This window comes from Coloeus monedula, assembly GCF_965178545.1.
Source record: "Coloeus monedula genome assembly, chromosome: 20".
NCBI classification, from domain to species: Eukaryota; Metazoa; Chordata; class Aves; order Passeriformes; family Corvidae; genus Coloeus; species Coloeus monedula.
This window is the reverse complement of record NC_138800.1, coordinates 8,812,836-8,833,741: the sequence shown is the minus strand read 5'-3', so window position 1 is coordinate 8,833,741 and position 20,906 is coordinate 8,812,836. Positions and strand designations below refer to the sequence as shown.

The window sequence follows — 20,906 nt, the reverse complement described above, 5'->3', positions numbered from 1 at the left end:
GTTGAGAAATATGTTTTCATTAAGAAAATTAAACTGACAAGTCCCTGGACAGCACATTAGTCGCATATTTTTTATTTAAGGCCAAAATGCAGCAGCTAATAATAATGATTAAATGTCCACGCACAGCCAAATTACTAAAATCTACCCTGTGTTTTCCTGGAAAAGAATGTGGAGAGTTGGCAAACTTGGTTGTAGCTGGGTCTGTGGACTGCTGAGTACAATGCTACCACTGCGAGATAGTGAGTGGTTTGCAAGTTAAGCAACACCTTCAATCAGATGTGAGTCCCCATTTGTTATCCTTAAAGAATTTCAGCTGTATATATTATAGTAGTACTTTGGCTCTTTGTATTTATTTTAGAGGGCTATACTAAAGAACATTATAAACTCAGGCATGTCCATGCTATATGAACTCCATATGCTGAAGCTTAATTTTAAATGCCATTAAAAAAGCACTTAACATTTACAATATATCAGTTCAGCTACTTTAGCAGCTTGGATGTTCTACAGTAAATGAAATGATTGAGGAAAAAAGAAATTCAGAAGCTCAATGTTATAAAAATCCCCAGTGCAGGTATGACAAACTGTCAAATTGTGTCCATCTCATTTCTGGTTTTTAATAATTTTCTCCCCTTTTTTTTCTTTTTTTGTTTCATTTTTAAATGCCATTTTAAGACCTAATTAAGGAAAAAAAAAAATCTTGGCATTCAGATTGGATTCCTTATACAATTTTTTTCAATGTGTGAATTGGGCTGTGTATTCACAAATTGAAATGTCCTACTGTATTTACCCAGGTGCTTACCTGTAGGAGGACAAGGTTAAGAGGAGTGCAGAGTTTATGAATGAAAATCAAAGAGGGACATTGGTAAACCACCCCTTTTTAGTCTAGGCTAATTACATGGTAAACATCTGGAATTTATGCAGGGCGGTTAAAAGAGTCAATTGAAACGAATTTGAACAGGGCCCATTTTGTTGCCTTCTCCCCAAGCAGCGACAAAATGCTGCTGCAGACCTGGACCAGCTCAGGAAAAGAGGGATAAAGTGGGGGACAAAGTGGCCTCGATGTCTGATGGAGAAATGGCATCAGGATTTGGGCCCATCTTAATTCACGTAATTAGAAGGAGTCCAGGATGAGGCAGTTCTCATCCTCCATCCCCTTGTGCCGATGGGAAGGAGAACTTTGTGTCCTGGCTGGTGGCTGCAAAGCTGTGGTGAGCCAGTTTGCTCTATTGACTTGGGTGTTTTTACTGGATGAGGAGGAGGTGGGGAAGATGGAGCCAAGAAAATAGTTACTCTGAGGATGTGAAGTGCCTAATCCTGCAAATCCTGGCTACTGACACAGTCTCAAGGGATTGGGAAGCCCGTGGCAGTGTCAGTATCCCTTTGGGCCATCTCCTTTGGATTGCAAGACCAGACTGTGATGGAATCTGCTGTTTTCCCAGCCACAGCTTTATAAAAAGATATTATTTAGTATCACAAAGACTCTTTAGGTCTGTAAGACATGTAAATGTTCTGTAGTGATGCCCTGGTTTGTGTGGCTCTCTGGTTTGGTGTTGGTTGTGGAAGCCAGTGGGATGGGCACATTTGGTGGGAAGTTCTGCCATGCTCATGGCTCCAGCAAGGTTTAATGGTCGTGCTGTGCATTTGGGAAATCTGGGAGGGCAAGAGGAGCCTGTCTGCACCACCACAGGGCTTAACCCTTCGTCTCCCACAGGCTTTGTTGATCCTCAGTTCTCAGTTTGTTGGAGGGAACACAGGAGTAGTGGGGGACCTGGTTGATATTGGGATCGTGTGAATGACAAAGCATGTCTCATTTTCCTCTGAAATGTAGTCAGGTCTCCTGACTTTCCAAACACTTCCACAGCAGCAAGAAATCTGCAATTTTGATGCTGCCATAAGCCAGGTAGAGCTTCCTGTAGAAGTGAGGGCTCCTTGTCCAAGCCTCCCACAAACAGGGGTGTGTCGATCCCCCCATATCTCTCTCTGCACTTTCCTTTTCCTGGCACTGCCCCATAGCCCCCCTTCACTATACCCTCATCAAAATTTGTGCCCCCTTTTGCACTCTCTTGAAAGAGAGAGTTTAATTCAGGGGACATAAAAGCAGCAATATTTTGTAGCTCATTTGTCCTCACGTGAATTCACTTGATGGTGGATCTGTTTTCTGGGCTGCTGCTCCACGCTTCCATCAGTTCCAGTGCTTCGTGATAAGTTCCAGTGCTTCCAGTGCTAATGTGATACCCCTCTGCTTTTCCTAAGGAGGATGTTTCCCAGTTACAAGGTCAAAGTGACTGGAATGAACCCCAAGACCAAGTACATTTTGTTGATCGACATCGTCCCGGCCGACGACCACCGGTACAAATTCTGTGACAATAAATGGTAAGACAACACTTCTGTTTGCCTTCTTTTCCATAGGAAAATTGCAATTGGATCAACCATCTGTCATGCAAACTTAGAAACCGGCATAAACACCTTCCCATGGGAAGGATGCCAACATCCTGGAGCTTTTTTTGGTGGAGCAATGATGGACACAAGAGCCAGGGCTGGAAGTTTAAAGGAGACAAATAGAAAATGAAATATTATTAACAGGCTGGGTGATTAACTGCTGGAAAAAAGTGCTGCTGGGGATGGTGAGTTGTCCATCCCCAAAGTGCTCTAGGCTGGGGAGTTTCCTTGGAGAAGATGCTTTAGGACAAGCACAGGTTATCCTACATGTGCAGTGTAGGAGGGTAAAACCACAGCCTGCCTTGTACCAGAGGCTGGACAGGATGATCATTTTGGCCCTCAAAATTAGGTCTCTATGTGACTCAAGACAAGTTTTAAATTCCTTTCTTCTATAGTAATATTTTGCTTTTAGGAGAGCAGCTATAAAGTGAAATGTGGGGTGGTTTACTCAGAGCCTTGATTGTCTTCTGTTATTTTTCCCTTCCTTTCCCAGTGAAGTTACTTACCCGAGAGGCAGCTGGGATTTTTGCTTTCTGACAAAGGAAACGTGTTGTTTTCTCTTTCAATTTCCCCCCACAAAATGCCCGACAGCCTCCCTCACTGCCACTATTCGCTGTGGTTTCCCCAAACCCTTCCACCAGCTGCTGCCTGGTGAAAAGCAGTGGAAAATTTCACAGGGAACGAGGCCGGTGACATCCCAGAAAGCAGTAATAATTTACTTGCACTTAAACTGGCTGCTCCAGTTTAAAAACAAAATCCCTTTTCCGTGTGCTTTTGTCCCGGAATGCCGCTGGGGAAGAGGAGTGGAATGAGGGTCTCTGTGCCACAGTGGCCACTTCATGTGTTTCAGACATTGAACCGAGATGATGGATAGTTGTTAACTCTGTTTAATTTAGTTTTTGCCAGCCCTAGAGCTGTTTCTCCGTTTCCTTTTATTGCTGTGGAAAGTTTCTGTTGTTTTTGGTAATACTACTTTTATTGGGGTTTTATAAGAGGAGAACAATGTGGAGTAATGAGGGCGTTGCCACTAAATGATGTCTCATGGCTGGGCCTTGTGTCCATGAGAGCTGGTGGTGGTGTGGGGCAAGGGGAACTGCAAAAGGGTACTGGGAGCAGCCCCAGAGTGGGAAGCAGCCCCTTCCCACTGGGAAAGGCTGTGAAGGGTGCAGCCACACAAGTTCCACTCTTGCCCACAGGTACTTTCTCCTGGGGAGCTGTTGAGGGCCATCTCCCTTTGCAGAAAGTTCTTTGAAGGCTTCCAAAAACCCAGACAAGATCTCCTCCTTGACCAGTGCCAATGTGGAGACACTGCCCCAAGGAAATTCAGCGTGGGAGCAGGGATGGGGTTACTCTGCCAGCCTGTGATGCTGAAACAAGGGTCCCAAAAGCCCCATGGGCAGCAGGAGCCTCCTACAGTCCCCGTGTCCCAGTGCATCCCCCTAGGGCTGGCGAGAGGGTCGCTGAGATGCATCCAAGGACAAAAAGCTCTCCTGTGCCCGGGCTGTGCCAAGGTGATGCCATCTGTCCCTCTGTGTTTGCAGGATGGTGGCTGGGAAGGCCGAGCCGGCCATGCCAGGCCGGCTGTACGTGCACCCCGACTCCCCGGCCACGGGAGCCCACTGGATGCGGCAGCTGGTGTCCTTCCAGAAGCTAAAACTCACCAACAACCACCTGGATCCCTTTGGACACGTAAGAGAGACACTCTGCAAGGGGTTTGGGCCTGCAATGCTGAGTTTGTGTCTGGGCTGCTGGGCGGGATGTCACAGTTCATTTAATCATAAGGAACAACAGTGTTTGTGCTGTGGGAGGTGTTGAATGCGAAGGGAAGGGTCCATGTGCTTCCCCTGCTCTTGGAAACACAGCCATGATTGGCTCAGTTGTGTCCTGCTGGATGCTACCGACATTTTCTTTTGTGCCCAGGAACTTTCCAGGCAGTGCTGTGGGATTTTGAGCCCGGCACGTGGTACATGCAGCTCACAGAAAGAGGTTGCATAAACTCCTGATTTTCTAAACTGGCTTTGGCAGCCCTATAAAAGATGAAGTATTTTATTTGGAAAATCTTGATTCATGTGTATTGGGAATGCAGAGGTGGGGAGCACGCCGTTATCTTCCCCAATGCATTTAATAACTCAGACCAAGGACCCTTCCAGCCTGCCAGGAGAGTGAGTGCTCAGATACTGCATATAAAAACAGAGACCTGTCTGGTTTGCACAATTTGAGCTGAAAGTCACGTGAAAATAAACTGTCCTTGGTGAGAGGAAGGGAAGAGAGTTTAAAATTCTTCTAGGTTTAGCGCCATCAGCTCCTCTTTGTACCACAGGTAAGAGAATCTAATTGATATCATCAAAATGTGATTTTTAACCTGATGGTGTTTTAAGCAGCAGTAGTTTGGGAGGCAAGGGAGGCTGTGAGAAGGGTGCAGAGTGGGAAGGGGTGTATCTGTCTTGCTTAAAGTGATTGTGCATCGAGCCTCTAAAGAGCAGCTTTTCACTTGGAGTCCACATCCTGATGCCTCCCAAAGCTGTCCAGAAAGTGCAATTCTGAAACAGCTAAATCAGCTGGAGCTTTAGGGGGTTGACTCCATAGGCAGGATGACCCCACCAGCTTGAAACACTGCTAAAAATCCAGAATTTTTGCCAGTGTTTGTAATTTTTTGCAGATTTTGAGCTTCCGAAAGCCTTGCGTTGGTGCCGCGCGTCGCCGGTGCTGCGGCCGCGCCGGGCTCTGGCAGGGACCCGGTGATAACCCAGCCCCGCGCTGGGCCCTGACCCCCTCCCCAACCTACTGACCCCACCAAAACATGTGTGAACTTCAAAGGCTCCCCGGCACCATTTAATGCTGCTGTTATTAATCACAGCCCATCTCTGCTCCCCCTGAAGGGGGGAAGCACCACGGAAATGAAATGAAACAACTGCATCAGGGCTCGCACAGTAAAAGTGTCACAGAGCCACTCCTGCCACCGTTTCGGTGCCACAGCCATCCCGACCCCCTGGCTTTGCACGTGGCACTTTTTGCTCTCTGTTTTTCTCTTGGTTAACTCTGCAGCTTAATATACGACTGTTTATGCTGTAAAATGTAAACCATAAAACATACAGGATGTGCGATGTGGCTGTAAAACAAACAGGATGTGCCGTGTTGGTTTTGCAACTTTAAACGTTTGCTTTTCCTGACTTTGTCATTTTTTAACTGAGATTTTAATGCTGCATTTTAACAGGGGAGATTTTAAACACTCCCCCCTTTCCAATGAACAGCCTGCTTGTCTTCCCACAAGATTTCCCTAGTGAGACAGTATGGACTCTAGTTGAGGTTTTGGGGTAATATCCACCATGCCATGGCTCCAGATGAGTCCTGCTCAGTGCCCTTGAGCCATGCCAGCCTTGTACCACTGCCCAGCACCTTTCCTCTCACATTAATGGGAAAATGCCTGAAATAATCTATTTGAAGTGCCTGGTTTGCTGCTCAATTCAGGCACTGACAACCTGCCTGGCTAAGTGGGATTGAGCCCATTCTCAGAGAGCTCCTCATTAGGTTTCTAAATTAATAATCAGCTTTAGAGACGTGGTGCTGCACTTTTTGTGGTGCATGTGGGGGAGAGCTGGACCCTGCACCAGGAGAGGGGGAATGCTCCCATCAACTCACACTGAGAGCTGTTGTGCTGTTGCAGGGGTGGCCGATGTCCCAGGGCTGGGCAGGGCCTGTCCCACGAAGGCATTACGTTAGGAATAATAACAGCTTCTCATTTCTAGGAATTTGTTCCCAGCGACTGCAAACACTTTCTTAAAGCTCCCTAAGAAAAACAAGTCAGAAAAGCCACAGGGTTTGTTTGCCTTCCCGTGCGCCAGCGGAGCCTGCCTGCCTTTCCTTTTGTCTTTGATTTCCTCCAAACCTCAAAACCACGTGGAGTGAGGATTTCTGCAGCCTTGGCTGGGGCAGTTTTGGGTGTGTGGGCGGCTGCCCAGCCACTTGGCCACTGCAGTGTCCCCATCCCTATATGGGGTGCAGCTCCTCTGAGCCAGCTCCCAGGATCTCACCTGAAAGGTGGCAGAAATTTCACATTATTCCGTTGATAAATGAATCCATGCGCTGACTCTGAGCACTGCAATAGCTGCTTAATACCAGGGACAAGCAGCCCCACGGAGTTTATAAGAAGTGGAGGCACATTTGAGGCTTAAAATAAGTAAGATAAACATCTTAATTAATAAACTGTGGAGTTGAAGCCTTTGCTGCAATCCATGGAATTAGACTGGAGATTATTTACCGTGCTGGGGATGTGGGAAAGCCTCACTCTCTGACACGCAGCCCTTCCTCTCCAGCCTCACAAACCTCACTCCTGCTGCTTCCCCTGGCCTGTTACCTGTTGTGGTAAATTATTAGTTACAGCCAGAGGCATGGGAGGCATTTGTCAATGCAGGCAGGTAAAACTGAGCAGGTTTTATATCAGAACAAATTCAGAGCTCTGTAATCTGCCTCAAACCCCTGTGGCTGAGCAGGTTTTGTGGCAGGTAAGCCTGTGCCCAGCTCACACACCACAGCCTGAAAACGTGGGCTGTATATTTTGCTCCGGGGGGATTTTTCATCCATGAAAGGCTTCTTTCACAGCAGGCTTAACAACTGAGGAACTTTCATGTTGAGAATGGATTAAGAAATCAGCAGCCACTGTAATGTTTAGCTACAGTGAGGTCTATCTGATCCCAAAGAAAGCACTGTAAGCCACCTATGCTTAGAGTGAAATCTGAATTTATGTATTTTCAAAGCATTACATGCAGAGATAATCAGCCTGATAGAGCCTCTGATTTATGTGGGGCTGGTGAGTGATTATGAGCATGAGGGATGCTGGCAGGGCTGGTGCTTTGCTCTCTGATGCCACGGGAGTAACAGGGCATTTGCAGAGGTGAAAATGATCTTGTAAGTGCCAGCAAGGGTGGCACATCCCTTACCCAGTGGATGCTGCCTGGGAAATGCCTAGCTGTGTTTTCCAGGTGAAAAAACAGGAATTGCTCCATCACTCCAGGTTCTTTTGTGCTAATCTCAGCTGTAGAGGATGCACAAAAATCCCATCTCTGCTGGAAAGGGGAACGTAACACCTGTACCTCTTTAGAAAGTCGATTCAGGGCAATATGGGCAAATAGCAAGTGTGTCTCTCCACAGTGATAAATCCTCAGGAATGGAATTCCACTTTATTCAGAGGTTTAAAGTACATAAACAGAGGGTGGAAGGTGCCCGTGAGATCATCCTTATGGAGCTGTGGGGCAGCTCCCAGCCCCGGCGGGTGAAGGGTGCACAGGGGGGTGTGAAGGGCCATGAGGGGGTGGCTGAGGGGCTGCAGCTCAGAGCTGCAGTGAGGTTGTAGGGAGGACATGGGGAGGCCTTTTGGGCATTGGCTGGAGGACTGACCACAACTGGTGGCTCCAGACATGTGCTGGCAGCTCAGGAGCCTGGGATCCTTCTCTGAGGATCTGAGGAATGGGGCTTTTAGTACCCAGAGGAGTTAATGATGAGCTGGATGGCAGCTGGGAGAAAACATTCCAGCCTCACTCCCAGGCCTCTCTTGCCTGGTTTTGGGCAGGCTGTGAGCGCTCAGAGTCACGTAAGGGCAGCACTCACTGGCTGGAAAATGGGAGAGGAGCATCCCAGGAGGGGTTTGTGCTGTTGTTGTGCTGTTGTTGTCAGTGACTCCACTGAAATGAAACCTCTCTGCCAGAGGACTCAGCTCCTGCAGCCAGGCCAGCTTGGAAAGGGCAGGAGCATCACATCAGTGTTCCTGAGAGGTTCTGACTGCGACCAGATCAATTGGAAATTATTTTCTTGAAAAAAATATGAAGAATAGATTCTGGAATGTATAAAGGTATTCCTGCAGGGAAACAAGCAAACAAATGAAAGAGATAAGTAATAAATGGAGATTGGAAGTGGAGGTTGTGACAAATAAAAGTAAATATTTAATTTAATCCTCCTCAACACAGCATTGCAGGGCTTGGTTTTGTTACAAGCCTTGTACCTACCTTGCTCCTGGGCTGCTGCTGGTGCCTTTTAATTGCCTTAATTACTGTATCTATTTTTAAAATAAAGTTTTCGTTGTAGTTTCTGAGATGTAACCAAGTGAGGTTTAAAGCTACAGGATATTATAGATGCCCTGTCACTCATGACAGCATTTTAAGTGATATTCCTGTTTTTCTTGACCCAAATCTGCTGTTTACTGGCTTTACTCTTTAAAGCTGATGAGTTTGTTATTTCTCTTCAGATTTAATATTTGCACACTTGGTTTTATGTGATTATCACTGAAAGCCTTAATTTTTCCCCTAGTCCTGGGGTTTCCTTTTCATTTTTCTATTAATTAAATCTTAGCCTTTTTCTGCCTGTGCCCGTCAGACGCACTCAGGCGCTTTTAATTAGCTTCACGTCCTGCTAATCTTGCAAAACCCTAATTTTGATTCATAATTTTTTTATTTGTTTGCTTTATGACTTGTGGCCAAGCAGTTTCCTCTCGGGTGCTGGTGGGAGGTTTATGTGCTGCCTTGGAAGCAGCTTCCCCCCGGCACTGGGATCACCAGAGGGAGGGAGGGAGGGAGGGATGGGGCCACAGCAGCTCCCAGGGGCAATCCTGCCTGGGGGGAAAGGACACAGCCTCACCCCTCTTGTCCTGCTCAGAGCAATGCTGTGGTGTCTTTGTAGCAGGAGAGCACTTTCACACCCTTATTTTCAGTAAAAAATGGCTTCTATGTATATATATATGACATGTATTTTATATATGTGTATATATGATTTCTTTTTAATAGTATATATGATTTCTGATATATATATAAGGAATATATGCAATATGTATTTATATTTATATTTATATTTATGATGTATAAGAGTTCATATATATATATATATATATATATATATATATATATATAATCTCTCCCAGTACTAAACCACCTTTTTTCTCAGTCCATTTAAACCTTGGGAAAACCCTTTTGTCCAGCCCTAAATTTGCAGGCAGTTTTTTCAGAGCATCACTAAGCCTTCTGCTGAAAGAATATCCATGAAAATATTATTTTCTTTTTTTTTTTTTTTTCTTTTGGTACCCATTCATTTTAGGAAGTCAGAGCAATAGTGGTGCCCAAATAAATTACAAAGTCTGATGTGAAGTTTTACATTGTTTGCTGAGAATAAAAAGGAGCAGAGCAGAGCTGTGTGCCACTGGGAATGGCGTGTGTTCCACAGGGATGAGTGGATCCAGGGTTTCCATTTAAATAGCTGGGGAAGAAGTGGTCAGTGGAGTTGGTGGTTGAAAAGAAGATTTACTTCTGTTTGTTAAATCTTTTTGTTGTTACATTGCTGCTTTATGTGAGTCAAATGCAGTGGATTTTGGTAAAATTTAACTGGAATCGGACCCTGAAATGGTCTAGTTTGGAGTGGGAGCTGGCCTGGGGAAGGGCAGGGGAAGAGGTCACTGTCTGGGCAGGGCAGGAGGGCAGGGGACAGCGTGGGGGTGACACTTGGGGTGTCCCAGGATGTCACACCTGGGGTCCCTCCAGAAAAACCCTCCCATGCCAGAGTGGAGGTGGAATCCACCCCAAAGCTGTATCCCAAGGCCAGGAAACACCTGATGAATTCCAGCTGATGGGAGATGAAAAAGGACCGAGACAGAAAAAACCCAGAAATCCCAGCTTTGGCCATCTTGTAAGGAACTGTTTGTCTGAGCTCATGTTGAACCTTTTCCCAGGATTTTCCAGCCTTTCTTTTATTCCCTGCTGTGCCGACTGCCAGGACAAACGTGTGGATTTGGGAGGCTCCTCCACAGCCCTGCAGGAGCAGCCTGGCTGGACTCGGGACTGGGACTGGCTGGGAAGAGCCCAGCCTGTGCTGGTGGGGGCTGCAGCCTGTCCCTGCCTTGGGGCAGAGCAAAGGGAGTCTTTCCCTGGAAAGGGAAAATCCACGGGATGAGATTCAGGGAATTTTCGACCTCGTGTTTTATCTGCTGGAGAGGGTGTGGGATATAATGTTTTATTTGGTGGAACTAGAGGATCTTAAGGGTCTTCCCCAATGTAAATGATGGTGTGATTTTCATGGCTGGCTTTGGGGTGAGGTGTCCCTGTGAGTCCCAGGATGCAGGAGAAGAGGGAACTGTGATCCCACATCCCCCTGGACACATCTGGGCAGCACAGCTGGGTCAGCTCCGGTGCTGATGGAGCACCTCCAAACCATTCACTCCTAAAAACCCCTTCAGTTTGGGATGCCTTATACCACTAAATGCTCTAAATATTAATTGAGATGATTCTGCAGAGCCTCCTTGATTAAAACACCATTTTTTCCATGCAAAAAAACGGGATTGTCAGGTTTTTGTTCTGGGTCGTCGTGCTCCAGCTCCGAGTCCCAATGTGGGACCAGGGCCAGCCTCAGCTCAAAGGCTTTTTCACTTTGAAAGAATAGAGGGAAGGAAGAAAGAAGCAGAAAATATATTGAAATGCAAGATTTTATATTAGTTATGTGATCCCCTGGGAGCAACCATAAAATTATGTGGCTTTTTCGTAGCCATTTACTATTCAATATAAAAAGGGGGGTTGCCATAGCAACCACTGCATCATATGACATCTGATACCTTGGCGAAACAGGGAGCTCTTAAATCAACTCCCCAAATTTCATATGAAAGTAAATACATTTTACTGGTGATTTCAAGGCGAGTTTGCCTTGTGACAAAGAATGTGGCACCATTTCCCCTGCTCAGCTCCCAGCCTTTGGGCCCCATCCTGCAAACTGGCTGAAGCCCTCGAGCCCTGGAGCTGACATTACTCAGCAGTGTGAGAGATTAGAAGTTAGAGGAGTTTGTTTTCCTAAGTAAAATTAAGTGAGAGGAGCAAATGACACCCTTTTTTTTGACATTTCTTGCTGATTGGGGAATGACAAAAAAATGAAGAAGTTGAGTTCTTTAACAGCTGAAATTCCAGGTGCAAGTGTGTGAGCAGCACAAAGGAGGGAGATGGGGGTGAAAGTAAAAATAAAAATTAAAAGGATGTTTGTGTAAGCTCACATTGGACTTTGGGCTTGGGCTGTCTCACAGTCTGGTCAGCACGTGTGACATGGAGGGGGTAGCAGTGACATCACCCTGGGGATGCTCTGGCTCCTCTGCCAGCACTGAGGCAATTCCAGGGGCAGGGGAGCAGCCAAGAGGTGCAAAACATTTCTCAAAATATCCAGGAGCTCTTAGTGCAGCCCAGGAGCGTCCCTACTACTGGGTCCCTGCAGGTGGTTTCATTGCAGCCTTTTGGTGCTTCCCCAGTGATGCTCTTAGAGATGAAAGATGCCATTTCTCATATTTAAAATTGATTTTTTTCTTGGAATGTGTGTTTTCCAAGCAGAGAGAGTGTTGGGGTGGTGGTGGTGGGAGATGGAATCCCCACAGGGCCCGTGGCAGACTGTTGAGCCAATACTTGCTAAATTAGGCATGGTCCATCCATTAAGGATTCTGGTTGGGATATCTGTTTGGCTTGCCATTTGTTGGTTTGGTTTGGTTTTGGTTTTAATACATAAAAAATATTATTATTTATTTATATTTATTATCCATGTCTGGGCTGCTCTTTTGTGGACAAATGGACAAGAACACCAAGTTGCAGAGAGAAGCTTTCAGTTCCTGAATTTCCTCAGGAAACTGTTTTTCTCATTTCCCTTCCTAATTTTGTCTCTTTGTCCTTCATCATGCTCAAATTCCCTTCTAACCAACACACCAGCAGCAAGATGAGGCAACACCATTTCTTTTTTAGCATCCAGCCTATCCCAAACTCTCTACATTTTGTACAAAAACAATTTCAAAATGTTTGTGGCGGTGTCTGACACTGAATTAAGCTCCCCATGACCTTGCAATGAGAAAGGTAAGTGCAGGAGAATACAAGGTTATTGTTTTAGCATCACCTTTGAGGCTGAGGGCTCCTACATCACTGCTCAGTGCTCTGTCCCATCCATTAAAATACTTCTCATTTTTGACACAATTCTTGAAGTTAATCTTTCCACTGATGTTTGTCACTGGAGTGGAATTTACATTTGTTTTGTGTATTTTTAGCTTTCCAAAGCAGCCTTGAAAACTATTTAGCCTGAATTGTTGGCATTTCACTTTGCACAGACGCGGTGTTTTGTGGCTAAAGGTTGTTTTTGGGGTGGTTTGTAGGGATTTTGAAGGCACAGGGATTACAGCAAGCACAAGTGAGGAGGGTGTGTGGAGTTCTTGTTCTCAAGCCTGTGAAATGTTGGTTTTATGCAGAGAGTTGTTGCTGACCCCCCAAAAGATGTGAGAAATCCCCTGTGCAGCTGGTGGGGAGACACACACTCAAATTCTGACAGGAATTACACTGAGACAGGTGGGCAAATACTCACTTTGGTGCAACGGACAGAAATCCCAACCTTGTAAATGCAGTGGCAAAATTAGGCCATTTAGGGTTTTTTTCCATGATGAACCTCCTGGCAGATTTGCAGGCACAACTGAAACATTGAGCATCTGTCAGAAACCCTTTCCTGAATTCTTCTGTCAGGCTCCAAGAAGTTCATTTGTTCATTTTGGAAATTGTTTGGACTCCTTGGCTTTGAAGATGTTATTAAAAATACACTTACCTTTTTAAAGGGGTCGTTATAGCCCAGTGGATCCTGCTTTGGAGGGGGAGCACAGGCTACTCATGCAGGGTGTATCAAAACTTGGGGTCCTTATTTCCCCTTTAGAAATCTCAGTTTAAAGTTGTTTTCTTCATCCTGAGGCTGAGTTGCTCTGGCTCTGGGGAAAAGTCACCTGTCCTGGGCAGTGTGGGACAGACAGTGAGGAGAGCTCAGCAAATCCCAGCTTTTGCTCCAGACAACCATTATTTATCAGCATGGCTCAACCCTTAATTACTGAGAATTGAAATGTCCCTTCTTATGACAGTCCCGTCCCTCGGGCGTTACTTTGTTTTATGAGTGGCTGGTACATGAAAGCAGCGAAAAAGCTCCAGCCCAAAACCTGAGCCGACCCTCTCAGATCTACCCCCTGCACCTCAACAGCCACAAAGTGGTTCAGAGGCTTGATGCAAAGCTGATAAAATGCCAAAAATTCCTCGTTCTCTCTCTTGGGGAGCAGGGAGGGCTGTCTGGAAAACGTCAACAGTAAAAATTGCATTTAAGTGGTGCATAATGCAGCAGCTACTGTGGGCAGGGGGACCTGCAGCAGCAGAGGGGGTTTAGAGAGCACAAGCTCCATGCACTACCTCCCATCCTGGCTGGAGCACCTGGAGCTGCTGCTGTGAGCTCTCCTGGGCATGGGAATCATGGAGAAGAAAGGGTTCCTGAACACAGAGCAATCACAGAGCAAAAACCTTCTGCTTCTTGGTAATTCTCGTTTAAAACTGGCTAAACCCGTAATTAGTGTGAACTGATGGTGCTCTGCTACACTGTGCACATCCATCCATCCATCCATCCATCCATCCATCCATCCATCCATCCCTCCCTTTTTTCATCCATCCACCCGTTTATTTACCACCAGTGGAAGACCCCACCCACCACAGTGTCCCCTTCTTGGCTCTTTGCCTGTCTCTGTCCTTGCCCTGGGCTTTGGGCACCCCAGGGGTGACAGCCTGGCTGGAATCCCTCTCCCCCCAGAGCAGCCGGGCTCAATTAGCCCATTTGGGAGCGGAAAGAGGAGATTGGAAAGGATTATGCTGAGAAAACAAGGCAGTAATATTTCTTCTTTGCCCAGTAAAAGGAATAAAGGCTTTTCTTAAAACCATCCCACTTCTTAAAAGAAATTCCATTTCTTGAAGCTATTTTCTTCTGCAGTGTCTGGGCACATCCCTTCTTTGTGGAATCTCAGTGCTGGGACGGGATGAGCCTGGACAGCCTCTCTCAGCCCTGAGAGCTCCACCAGAGGGGCCCTGTGCTGGAGCCAGGCTCTGATCCCTGCTGGACCTCAGCCCTTCCCCAGCCCCCTTGGCACCCTCCATAAAAAATCCCTTGGCCAGTCCTGCCTTTCACTGGCTGAGACTCGAGGAGGGGAGAGGTGCCTGGACCAGCCACCCACACTCAGCCACTCCACAAACAGCAGGAAAAACCAATCTGCTGCTTTGTAGTTTTATTTTTTTTTTTACCAGCAGATAAAAGAAAAATAGCTTTCTAGCTTTCTTTCCCCTGTGGCTTCTGTGTTGTTTTTTTTTCCTCTGCTAAACTGTGTATTTTTCAGCTCAGTAAAGTATTTATTAGGAATCTTTACAGACCAGTCTGCTGGTGAATTATATATTGTACAGCTTCGGCGTGAGCTGGGAAAAAAAAAATTATGACTTTTTTTCCACCCAGACTGATTCTATCCAATAGCAATAGGAAAATGAGGGTTTACCAGGAAAGCTTTAAGTTCAGCTCTGCTTGCCAGAGCTGCAGATACCTTTTGTGCCTTGGTTCATGTGCATTTCTAGAATGTCAATTTTCCTTTTTAATTCGCAAGCAAAGCTAAAGCTGAGCTCTGCTGGGCTTTGGGTCCTGCTGCAAAGTGTCCAACAGCCATGGCTTGTCTCTTCTCTTTTTTGAATGGATTTCTCACTTCAGCATCAATTGTTTTTCAGATCATCCTTAATTCAATGCACAAATACCAGCCCCGGCTGCACATTGTGAAGGCAGACGAGAACAACGCGTTCGGCTCCAAGAACACGGCTTTCTGCACCCACGTTTTCCCAGAGACCTCCTTCATTTCAGTCACCTCCTACCAGAACCACAAGGTAGGCAGCTTTTTGGGTAGAAATGCTTCATTTCTGGTCAGGAACTTTGAGAGAGGATCTTCCTGTTGTGCTGCTTTAAAAGACAAGTTTCCATCCTGGCTTTAAGCACAAGGGATGAGCCAGGATGCAGCTCTGGAGGAGCAGGGATATTGCTGGTAACAATATTTTGGCAAAGCCTGGGCTCTCCTGACTTGCTGTGCTCATAGAGCTGAGATGTCATTCAAACAGCAAAGCACATCTAATAATGACCAGTAAAGCCTGCTCATAAATCTGCAGTGAAAAGTAATTATAGAATGTGTGTTTAGTGAGACAGACGAGGAATGTAACCATAAAAACGGAGCTCGGAGCTGGCTCTGTGGTTTGCACGGGCAGGCAGGAGGGGGTTGGGGTCTGGGAGGGTTTTTTGGGGGTGTAAAGTACAAAGGGCTCAGTTCTGTGCTCCGGGTGGGTGTCAGCGGCACCTGTGTGCTGTAGGGGCTGGTTTCTGCTCGGAGTGTGGTGTTTCTTGTGCAGTGGGCAGAGTTCTGTCTGAGGGCTGGATCCCAGCAGGACTGACAGCAGTGGGACAGTAAATTGTCACCTCCCTGTGGCAGCAGGAGCACTGTCACCAGGGCAGGGACAGGGGAGGATGACAGCAGGGAATGGAAAGGCTTCAGATTCTATCCTGCTACTGCTCTGCCTTTGCACGAGCTCCTGCTCCCAGGCATTTTCCTAATGGGAAAGTGCAATTGCAGAGCTGTATGAGGAATAATTAATGAATTAATTGGAATTTTTAAAGTGGATCAGATTCATAACTAAAGGTGCAGAGTGAGGTAGTGCTGCCAGAGCCCTCCTGTCACCCTGAATGTGAAATCTGCCATATGTTACTGTACCAGTTCCTTTCCTACACATTCATAGGAAAATCCTGCAGGAACAGGAACAAGTGTGAAATTCTTCCTCCCCAATAACCTGACCAGAGCTTTTCCTCCCAAGCAGGATGCTTGTGTGCCCTTTGATGCCTGAAGCATAGAGTCCTTGCAAAAATTTTGCAATTAGTGAGCCAGTTAAGAGACTCAGAGCAGAAACAGGGATGTGGTGTGGCCAGGCAGGGTGGGGGAAAAGTGCCCATTAGGACACTGAAGGTAGAAAAGTTGTAGCTGTTGATGTAAAATGACCAATTGCCCAAACATGGTTAACCAAAAAGACTCACAAGAGCTTATATTTAATACATATTTAAAATGTCTGGTGTCAATGGTGCCTTTCATCCCTTAAGTTCCCAAAGTGCTCCATAAACTCTGTACTTGCACTGTCACTGCTGTACAGCTGATGCTGGGGAGGTTTGTGGCTGGGGGGAGCACAGGGTGAGCCTGACAGATTTAGGGAAGATGTCCCAGATGAGCCAAAATTCTTTTCTGAAGATCCTGGGAGGAGCCTCTGTGGTGCTGCCCAGCTCCTGCCCTGGGATCTGCAGGCTGGGGGGGATGGACACTGCCCTGAGCAGGGGACACAGGGACCTGCAGCAGGTGACAAGAGGCAGGAGGTCTCACCATGACCTCACTGTGGTCTTGAAAAAACCTCAACCTCAAAAAAATACCAGAATGGTTTTATTTATTCTCTTGGGCATCAACAATTAAAAACCTGGTCTGGGTGTCTTTTAGAAGAAACAAACCACTGAACTATTTTTAGCTCAGAAATCTCCTGCTAGCAGGAAGTGTGGTTGTAAATAATTGTATTCCTAAAGAAAAAATGAGGAAGCTGAGGATAGAGGCTACCCCTGAGCATAGGTCAGGGAGGAAGGTCTGTGTTCACCCCAAATCCCCTCCTGGGCTGGATGAGGCCAGGGGAAGGTGACACAAGGAGGGACTGAAGCCCTGATCCTGCTCACGTCAGAGGAAAACTACGGTCACTAAATAAAAAAATGAAATGAAGATATACAAACCTGCTGTCAGGCTGTGGGTTTGGAAGGGTCCTATGCTTCTTGTGGTTCATCAGCTGCTTGAGCTTCCCTGGAAGAGCCCGAGCCCTGGAGGCTGCTTAAATTCACATGTCACCACCTTCCCCTCCATCACTGATAGCGGCCAGCTGTGTTCTCAGGAGCTTTTTTGGTAAGGGATATTTTTTAACATTGCTAAAAGTGTAGTTGTTACTAACAGCAACACTCAAGCAAAACCATCCCAAAGCAGAACTGGCTGCTCTCCTCAGCACTAAAATGGGATGCAGGGGGCTCACAGCAGGGAGAGGGGCTGTGCACTGAGTTGGGGTGCTTTTCACAGAGGAAAAATGTGTGAATGGTGGCCATAAAGGTGGATGAAATTGTTACGGGAATTAGGGAGAGCCACACCATGACAAGCAGGGCTCTCCACCATGGAAACATAGGAAACCTTTAAAATCAGACAAATCTATTCTCTCTATCAGGAGTCCAGAAAAAGAACACAGGGCCCAGAATAGACTCTGCATTTCTCAGGGGTCATCAGGACTGAACCCACCAGCTCAGCCCTGCTGCTGCTGCACTTTTGGTCTGATTTGCTTTCAAACACTTTATTCTTGGTTTTGTTCTTTTAAAGATAACCCAGCTGAAAATTGAAAACAATCCCTTTGCCAAGGGGTTCCGGGGCAGTGATGACAGCGACCTGCGCGTGGCACGGCTCCAAAGGTACTGCACTCCTTGTCCTGCTCCTCACGGGCTGCAGCTCTTTGGAGAAGCAGCTTAAAGGTGCCAGAGCCACGGGCATTGTGTTTGCTTGTGCTTGAATGCCATTGATATCCTTCAGAAGCTCTCCCTGTAATGCTGTGACACACTCTGTGCTGTCAGTTCTTGCCCACACCCAGAGGAGTGCGGTGAGTTCATCGTCTGAAGCAAAGGGTGGTGAAGTCATTGGCTGGAGATGCTCTGGGGGAGCCAAACCAATATTTCATCCTTCTGTTGATGAAATTCTGATGATGCTGGTCGCTGCCTAACCAGTCTTAATTTTTCTCACCTCTTTTAGCAAAGAATACCCAGTAATTTCCAAAAGCATCATGAGGCAGAGGTTGGTGTCCAGTCATGGCCAGCTGTCAGCAAAGCCAGATGTTAACCCACTCCATGGGAATCACCAGACCCTTCAGCATTATCAGTATGAGAATGGTGCTCACATGCAGTTTGCAGCTTCAGATACTCAAGATCTGCCTCTCAACACCTTCACAGCACAGAGAGATTCAGGGCTCTTCTACCATTGTCTAAAAAGAAGAGGTAACTCGAGTTTACAGCTAGAAAAATATTACAGAAAATAAACCTGAGAGCATGAGTTCAGTTTGGATTGGTCTCTTGGGCTTTGATCTTCAAAAATACTGCTCTGATTGGAGTGATTTGGAGGGTCAGGAGCCAAGAGCTGCTGTTTGGGGCAGTTTTTAGTGAGTTTGTCCCTTAGAAGGTAAATTAAGACTCTGAGTCAGAGCTGAAACAATTAATTAGAATGTATAATTCAAATGGCATGGAGCTCTGGTGGAAAATGATCAGCTGAATTAGAAATTGTTTGCAGGAGGCCATTAGCATTACCAAAATTTTGCACTTTCCAAGGCAAAACCATGCGCAATTCCCTCAACGTCTGCAGACCAGTGGGACTGTGGGAGCTTGGTATAAGCAGCCCTTTCCTCTCATCCACTAATTCCCAAATTTAAGTGAGCTGTGACTGCATTCTCTTCCTTTTAGTCTAGCATCAGATGAGATCATGGCATGTTTTAAATTAAACGGAAAAATTTTGCACAGAAGAAAAAAATCCTTCTATTTGCATGTCTCACTGCCTGCTAATTTATTTAAGCTGGGAGAATCCTCTGATCATGGCCAAATGAAGAATCTAACAGCACCAGTAATGAAGGCTGCAAGGCAAATGTGTAATTTTAGCAGATGTTTAATGTGCAGATGAATTCACTAATTCATCCAGAGAATATTCCTAATAAGCGACAGAAAGCTGCTGGGGAACAGGGCCATGGTCCTCACAGGAGAGGGGCTGTGCAAAGCTGAGGAAGGGCTGTTGAGTGGGAAAGGGCTCCTTTATCTGGAAATATTTCTGCAGCTTTTGACGTGAATATCTGGGAAATGTAGAGCCATTTTTGCAGTGACAGGAAGGCAGGCTGTGATAAGACCCTTTAAGAGACTTCTTGAATTTGTCAGGAGGAACCATGCAGGAGTGTCAGGGCCCTCTGTTATCTGGATGAACGTGGAGTAATCCCTGATGTGAGAAGAGTAGCCCAGTCCCTCACTTAAGCTGACAAATGTCACCAGAGTGCTTTGAGGCGGGGGATTAGCCTGACATTTGCAGCACAATGTCTTTTTGATGTTGTACATTGTTTGCCCAAACTAAAATGGTTTAACTGGATTAAGCTGAGAAAGGGCACCAGCTGAGTGAAATAATCGCGGCCGCACGCTCGGCCTCCAAGGGGACGCCCCAGTCCCAGCTCCAGCAGAGCTCTGTCAAACCCGCGAGCTGCTCCTGAATCTCGATTTGTTTTTGCAGAAAGTGCTCGGCACCTGGACCTGCCCTGCAAACGCTCCTACCTGGACGCCTCATCCTCGGTGGGGGACGATCATTATTTCCGCTCGCCGCCGCCCTACGAGCAGCAGATGCTGAGCCCGTCCTACTGCGGCGAGGTGGCCCCGCGGGAGGCCTGCATGTACTCTGGCTCCGGCGCCGACATCGCCGCCGTCTCGGCCGTCGACGATCTGCCGCCCCCGCCGCCCCCCCTGAGCTGCAATATGTGGACTTCAGTCGCACCTTACACCAGCTACAGCGTCCAGACAATGGAGACTGTCCCCTACCAGCCCTTCCCTCCTCACTTCACCGCCACCACCATGATGCCGCGGCTCCCGGCCATTGCGGGCCAGGGCTCGCAGCCGCCGGGCAACGGCCCCTTCAGCGTGTACAACCAGCTGTCCCAGTCTCAGGTCCGGGAGCGCGTTCCCGCCTCGTCCTTCCCCAGGGAAAGGGTGCACCCGTCCGTGTGCGAGAGGAAACCCCCCTCCCCGCACCTGAACGCGGCCAACGAGTTCCTGTACTCACAGAGCTTCTCCCTGTCCAGGGAGTCGTCGCTGCAGTATCATTCAGGGATGGGGACTGTGGAGAACTGGACTGACGGGTGACCCCAGGGCCCAGCAATGCCTCAGCCAACGTTACTGCTCCAGGACAGTGTTTAATCAGTGTTGATACCTGTGGGTAACTTGCACTTCAGTGAGACACATGTGCATTTCCAGAGGGATTTGTGTGGGTGAAGAGCTTGTATCTTCAGGCACACAGAGAATTCCATCTCCTGTCCCAGTGGGTTGGATTCATCAGGCTCTTACTAACTCCCAAATAAATTCAGTCTCGTGTCTTCATCCGGTAGAAACCATCTTCATGACTAATGAGTGATGTAGCTAGTCATGTTCTTTTGCTTGTAATGTTAAACATACGTGAGCAAATTTTGGCTATTTGGGAAAAATATGAGCTTCACTTTTATGGTCCTTGGCTCATGAAGCCACAACCTCCCAAAACTCCAAGGAAAAAGCCATTTGATCGGTTGCATAACTCAAGGACTGCCATGGCAGCACTTCTGTAGCCCTTTTGATCTGTAGAGATTCCTTGTTCCTCTGGAAGCGAGGGAGCAGTGGGAGCACGGGGCCGGCAGGAGCGCGGGGTCCGGGAGCTGCGGTGCCGCCCCGGCGCCTCCCAGGCAGCGCAGGGTCCGTGCCACGGGCACAGAGGAGAAGGCACGGATGCACAAATGTCTCTTCTTGCCCCCACACCGCCGTTGGTCCTGGCTGTGGGAAGC

At 47.1% G+C, this 20,906-nt stretch overlaps 1 protein-coding gene across 1 annotated transcript in view; it reads left to right on the top strand.

Annotated features, from left to right (window-relative positions):
* TBX4 (T-box transcription factor 4) overlaps nt 1-20,238 on the top strand; it is a gene marked incomplete at both ends in the record, with an annotated part of 30,764 nt that extends 10,526 nt beyond the window's left edge. Inside the window, 6 exons of the mRNA XM_082294865.1 lie at nt 2,254-2,373; nt 3,981-4,128; nt 14,991-15,143; nt 17,687-17,775; nt 18,110-18,351; nt 19,616-20,238. Coding sequence (XP_082150991.1) covers nt 2,254-2,373; nt 3,981-4,128; nt 14,991-15,143; nt 17,687-17,775; nt 18,110-18,351; nt 19,616-20,238 — 1,375 coding nt within the window. The remainder of the gene's footprint in view (nt 1-2,253; nt 2,374-3,980; nt 4,129-14,990; nt 15,144-17,686; nt 17,776-18,109; nt 18,352-19,615) is intronic.
* Between the last annotated feature and the right edge of the window lie 668 nt (nt 20,239-20,906).